Source organism: Micropterus dolomieu, linkage group LG12 (assembly GCF_021292245.1).
Source record: "Micropterus dolomieu isolate WLL.071019.BEF.003 ecotype Adirondacks linkage group LG12, ASM2129224v1, whole genome shotgun sequence".
Taxonomy (NCBI): domain Eukaryota; kingdom Metazoa; phylum Chordata; class Actinopteri; order Centrarchiformes; family Centrarchidae; genus Micropterus; species Micropterus dolomieu.
In genome coordinates this window covers 31,312,756-31,319,243 of record NC_060161.1, presented here as the reverse complement: position 1 = coordinate 31,319,243, position 6,488 = coordinate 31,312,756, and the positions used below count along the sequence as shown (strand labels likewise).

Here is a 6,488-nt window from a genome sequence, read left to right as displayed (position 1 = left end):
AAAACACAGTGAAGAAATATGTATTCACCTTCTTGAATTATTGCCACTTCCCCACCTTCATCCTTTGCCTCTGAAAGAGCTGAACAGTTAAACACACCAGTTAGTGATTATGTCCATCATGTTGCTGTGTATTTTTCATCACAAACAAACTCAGTCAGAACACACACACATGTTGTAAACAGCGACTCTCACCAGCAGCTCTGGTCAGTGTGATCACGGCACAAAGAAGTGCAGACAGAATCAGCGTCTTCATGGTGGAGGTGATGCTGATTTAAAAGTTGATGATTACCTTCAACAAATAGAGACAGACGTGTTAGTAATACTTCAGAAACAGATGTAATGACTGCTGTCCTCCTACAAATAAGTGACAACAAAATAGAAAACAAAGAGATGGAGAGAGAAAAGTGAAGCAAACCTGCTGGAGGATTATCTTCTTCTTCTTCTCAGTGTCAGCCTGAGTGTAGATGCTGAGAAAGACTTATATACAGTAAGCTGACCATCCAATAATGGCAATATATGTTTACATAAGTAAATATGTACATAAAACATACATACTCCACCTTAGTTGATGGTGGATTATAAAAAAGATGTATTCATAGTTAACCATCATCAGAATTGCAGCTGTTCAGATGACATCAGCTGTCGCACTGTTGTTTACTTTGAAGGCTAGTCTTTCTTTCAAGGCAGTGAGAGGGTGTAACACGACTGTCTGCCACCTGTAAGCTACAAAAAGATAGATACAAAATCAATGATTATGGCTGAATGGTTCAGGGTATTTGTTTTAAATTATGGCAACTTCATTCACAAAACAATAGGCATCCTAAAAAATTGAGGATACGTCCATGGACTGCACTTATGTTACCCTTTGGCGCCATATCTAAAATCTCTGAAATCATAAAAGACTTACACTTTTACTATGTAAAAGCATGTATCATAAGACATGTGGGTGTGTGCTCATCAGGAAATACTTCAGTTTTATTACATTCATTTGTCAGATACCAAATACAAAAGCAAGAGTCTCATACAAATAGAAGTGATGTATGTGTCATATTTTATTAATTCACTCATTCATTCGTATTGTCTTTTGCTGATTTTTGGCCTTTGAACCTAGAGAAGTAAACGTGAAGTCATACGGACTTGTTGATAGTTTCAGCGATTGTCAACCTGCCTCATAAGTATATATAAAAAATTAAAAAATAATAAAAATCCACCTCTCACCCCTTGCGGGGTGGTATGTGTCATCCTCAAGCTTGGGTCCTCTACCAGAGGCCTGGGAGTTTAAGGGTTCTGCACAGTATCTTAGCTGGTCCTAGGACTGCACTCCACTGGACAGAGACCTCTGATGTTTTACCTGAAATCTGCTTTAGCCACTCTCCAGTTCAAAACAGCTTGGATGACAGCTCATTTCAGTTAATGTAGCAAAATACACGGTCAGTAACATCCAACGAGGGTTAAAATGAAGGGCAACTGGACTTGGTTGCCCTTCATTTTAACCCTCGTTGGATAACTATGACCTGGATGACTGAGAATCTTCATAGACACGGTCAGTAACAGACTGGTTGTATTGAAAACAAAAATAGATTAATGGCCCCAAAAATACAGTAAACACTAAAAGGAAAGTTTTAAAAAGGAACATGGAAAGTTACCGTTCCTTTACTTGAGTTATTACCCTATCTACCCCAGAAGATACCCTACACGCTACTAGAGGGGTGGAATCAACGACAATACAAACAGGCAAAAGTGTCCATGTTGGTGCTGTTTGTTGCATGAGACAAGGACCTCTTGGCAGCTGTGGGAGCTCATCTCTGCTTAAGACAGATGTGGTCTGAGTCCGACAATTTTCACCCATTCAAGACACACAAATAAACTTTATTCAAAATATTAAACTTAACAACAGTAATGCTTGTTCAGTCAGGCAGATTTGATATGTCCCTGCAAAGTGTGTCATAGTGTGGTTAATCAATATTGACATTCCCAAGCCATACAGTGCAGCTGTGTGAGACCACATCCTTCTGCTCACCTACAAAGCTCTTAATGGTCAGGAATCATCTTATCTTAAAGAGCTCATAGTACCTTACTACCCACCAGAGCACTGTGCTCCCAGAATGCAGGTTTACTTGTGGTTGAAAGAGTCTCTAAAAGTAGAATGGGAGCCAGAGCGTTCAGCAATCAAGCTTCTCTCTTGTGAGATCAGGTTCCAGTTTGTGTTCTGTAGGCAGAGACCATCTCTACATTTAAGAGGAAGCAGACCATCGTCAGTACAGAAATCGCAAATAAATTTAATAACTATTTCATTCAATTAGTGGAGGAGCTTGCTGAAAATTTTAAAGCAGTAAAACTGTCACAGGCAAATATAACAGACTCTTTGCAGTCCTTTCATATTAAGGAATAATAATTCAAAGGCAAAGGATTGGTTTGGGTTAGGATATTGCTGTTATTAAAACACACAGCTCCACTCTGATTAAACCAATAACACATCTGATAAACCTTTCCATTAGAGTTGGTAAATTTCCACAAACCTAACAGCGGTCATAACGCCAATTTTGAAGGTTGGTGCACCAGACCAAGTAAGCAATTATAGACCAATCTCTATCCTACCAGTTCTCTCAAAGATTCTGGAAAAACATTGTTGCAGAACAACTGGTTGACCACCTTGAAAATAATTTACTTATTTACCCTAAGCAATTTGGATTTAGACCGGGGTATTCAACTGAAATGGCCAACTGCTATCTCACTGAATACATCAAATCCTCATTAGATAACGGTAATGTAGTTGGAGCAGTGTTTATAGATCTTAAACAAGCCTTTGATACTGTGAACCATGAAGTGCTTTTGAACAAACTAAGTACTTTTAACTTTTCTGAGCAAGCAACTGGCTGGTTTGCATCCTATCTCGAATCAAGAGAGCAGTGTGTAAAAATCAATGCAGAATTTTCAACCCCCCCGACTATCTACAATGGGAATTCCACAAGACTTGATTTTGGGGCCTCTGCTCTTCAGTCTATACATAAACAACTTACCGTCATGTTGTGAAAAAGCTGGATGTCAGATGTATGCTGATGACACAATTACCTATGTACCAGCCAAAACCCCCTGTGTAGCAGCAGAGATATTAACAAGCGAAATGGAGGGAGTATCTCTATGGCTTAAAAACAATCACTTAGCTCTGAATCTGAAAAAGACTGTGTCAATGTGTTTTTCCATGAGAAGGAAAGCAAAAGAAAAGCTTATAATTGCAACACATCTGTTCAAGTTATTGTAACCTGTTACAATGTGTCTCTTTTGCATTGTCCCTGACAAATAAACAAATAAATAAATACATTTAATAAAGCTTATAGTTTGGGCTGGCTCAGGTCCTGAACCATCCCTCAGTTAAGCTGCTATGGGCCTAGACTGCTGAGGGACTTCCCATGATGCAACAAGCTCTCTCTTCCTCTCCATCTGTGTACATTCTTATCCCATAAATTCAATATATTAACGCAACTTCTTCCCACATTAGTTCCAGTAGCTATAAAAGAGCATTGTTAATGGTTAATAAGTGCACAATAAAGGATTTATTAGCCTTTAAAAGGCATTATTATAAACATCTTATTAGTCTGATTACTCATAGTCATATAACGTCTTATTAACATTGATAAGTGGACTATAAACTGTGAACAAGTTTCTAATAGGTGCTAATAAATATCTTACAAACCAATAGTTAATTTGTTTTATATTATTAAAACTCATTAAGTCTTATTAATGTTAATAAATATCTTATTAACGGTAATGAGGTATATATATAATTTGTTAACAAGTTTCTAGTAAAAGCCTTAGAGTGTCTTATTAGCAATAATAAATGTGTTAGTTGTGTTTTATTTTACACTTAAATGGACTTATTTGTGTTCATAAGCATCTTATAACGTCTTAAAAACGTCTTAACTGTTACTTACTGCTTATTACAAGCAACTTAAAATAAATTGTGACCAGCAATATATAAATAGGCCAAAAAATATGACATAAGAAAATAAACAAGGACCATAGTTAAAATAAACTAGTCAACAATAAGAATAAAATCACAATGAATTATTTAAATGGCCAATGGCAGCTGTGACAATTTGTCCTGCATGATGGTGCTCAGCTTCTACAGCCCAAAGGAAGCAACTTCAACTCCATAGAAAGAGGGTAGCTAGGATTAGCCAGGACTGAATGGGCCTTCTTCAAAGTCCTAACCTTTTATAAATTTGGAAGTTTGTTCAAAGCTGTGACTGCAATTTTCTTTGATGATGCGTCACAATTGTTTTTTGTTTTTAAGGTTAAGTGAGCCGTACCAACTGACCTATGAGAATGTAGAAGAACAGATGGCATAATGAATTTCTGTGCTTTTCTTGACTGCTGTTGTTCTGTGGTTATTGACACACTGTGTCAGCTACATTGTGTTGATTTGATGCTGTAGGCTGGCTAAAGCTATTTCAGGCAGCAGGTTTGCAATTGCTGGAGTCGTCTATCTGTACGGCCGTGTGTACTAGAACAAGCTGTGCAGACTCCTGATCATGAAACAACAATAAACACAGTTAAAAAAAAAAGAGACCATCATGCTTTGTAGCATCGCTATTCACTGTAAAAGCACAAAAAGCAAATCAACAAAATCAACAAAATCAAAAACCGTCAACAACATCATGCAGACAAAACGCTTTGATTCTGAAATGCTCTCTATTGGATATGGAGCCGTGCAAATGATGGAACAAAACTGGTTCACAGAGAGCTGTGAAGAAGATAGTAGAAACAAAAAAATGACAAATTAACAACAATTCAGTAACTGCTGCTGAAACGCCGTGCAGCCGGAGTCAGTGGACTTAAAGAGTTATGGATGTTAATTCATGATGAACGGAGATAATGATATCCTCAGGAAGTATAAGTCACCCTGAACCGAAACTGCGTGTATCTATGAATTCTGATGTAAATTGCAGCAATTTGGCACAAATGGTTGTAAAATACCTTAATTGCCTCCAGTTGCCTGCTGTCGCAGCAACTGCTTAAGTTTCAGAGAACAGACAATAAATGGGGATCATAAAAATGTTGGCCTAGCAGTTATTTAACAAGGGTAACTTCACTGAGTAGGAACAGTCATGTTCATCAACACACTGCTACACACTACATTTGTTGCTTGGATGCAATTATTTAAATTATAAAAGGTCAGGTTTTGAGAATAGGAGAGACTCAGTGTTACAGTTTGCTAAAAGGCAAATGCATGTATGTAAGCCACAGTTGGAACAGTGAAGCCGACCAAGTGGTTCTGTCAGTCAAAGAAGGTACTAAATCTTTCAAATCAAGATAACGAGATGAACCTGTTCAGTATGATAATAGCATCATACTGAAGATATGAGAAACCTTATTCAACAGTATGTTTTTAATTTCTAACAACAACAGCTAGCACATCGGCCATCAGGCACATGTGCACAGCTGTAGGGTTAGCCGGTCGACATGCATACAATCACTGACTTGGGTTTGGGCACACACCCCTTTGATAGTCAGGGTAAGCGGCTTTGCGGAAACTGTCACTTCCAGTCTAGTCAGACCATCTTATTCAGATCAGTCTGGGGTACCTTTTGCATCAAATAACGCTTTGTTTGCCTTTCTGAAAGTGTCGGTATTTGACGCCCTGAGATAACAACAGAGTAATTATGAACAGGCACATTTTGTGGTAACCTTCTTTGACTGACAGGAACACTTTTGCGCAAGTTCAGATAGGGATCTGGTACAGATTAGGTACTTAGGTGATCCAAGGGGAGCCAGGTCTCTTTCCTATGTTCACAGCTGTAACACTTCTCTCGCTACAAGCTGCAATCTTGATAAGATCAAGCCGGCTGTAGTTGTTGTCCAACCAGCTTAGAATTGTGTGTGTGTACATACGGAGTGGATCAGAGCAGAGCAGATAACAGGTGAAGTAGTATACTTGAGTGAGGCCAGACTATGCTGGAGCCCAAGGTGAGATTTGAAATTGACTTCATTGCCTGCATTCTGGTGAAAATTTCTGCATCAATTTATGGTGGAAGTGTCTTTATCCATATAAAGGGAAACACAATATTCAGGCGGCAGGTGACAATTCAAAATAAATAAAATGGATAGAATAAGATGCAGTAAGTTGATTAGCTATTAACCTCAGGTAAATACTGCAAATGTAATGTCTCAGCCACATAGTGTTTGTTTAGTATTTATACTTAAACTCTCTAAACCGTAAACATACATTTATATTATATTATATATATTATATTTGTCTTTACAGGTAGCCTACATTTGTCAGAACTCCGTGACAAAGTTTTGAGCATTGATGTCATCCCCTCTTCTGTCAGTGAAACACATATTGACTTTAAAAGTGTCAAGACAAGAGCACTGAAGTTCTGTCTTTAGATTGTTTACTGACTGCTGAACAGTTAAGTTAAACCCTTAAATACATCAGATTTAAAACAAACTCACAGACCAGCTTGTTTCAATGCTTCAGGACTTTT

The 6,488-nt window shown here is 37.9% G+C and overlaps 1 protein-coding gene across 1 annotated transcript in view; it reads right to left on the bottom strand.

Annotated features, from left to right (window-relative positions):
- Positions 1–525, bottom strand: part of LOC123979906 (type-2 ice-structuring protein-like) — a 5,173-nt gene extending 4,648 nt beyond the window's left edge. The window contains exons 1-3 of the mRNA XM_046064016.1: positions 416–525; positions 193–289; positions 29–79 (exon numbers count right to left, since the gene is read on the bottom strand). Coding sequence (XP_045919972.1) covers positions 29–79; positions 193–253 — 112 coding nt within the window. The 5' untranslated portion in view covers positions 254–289; positions 416–525. The remainder of the gene's footprint in view (positions 1–28; positions 80–192; positions 290–415) is intronic.
- Positions 526–6,488: the final 5,963 nt, after the last annotated feature.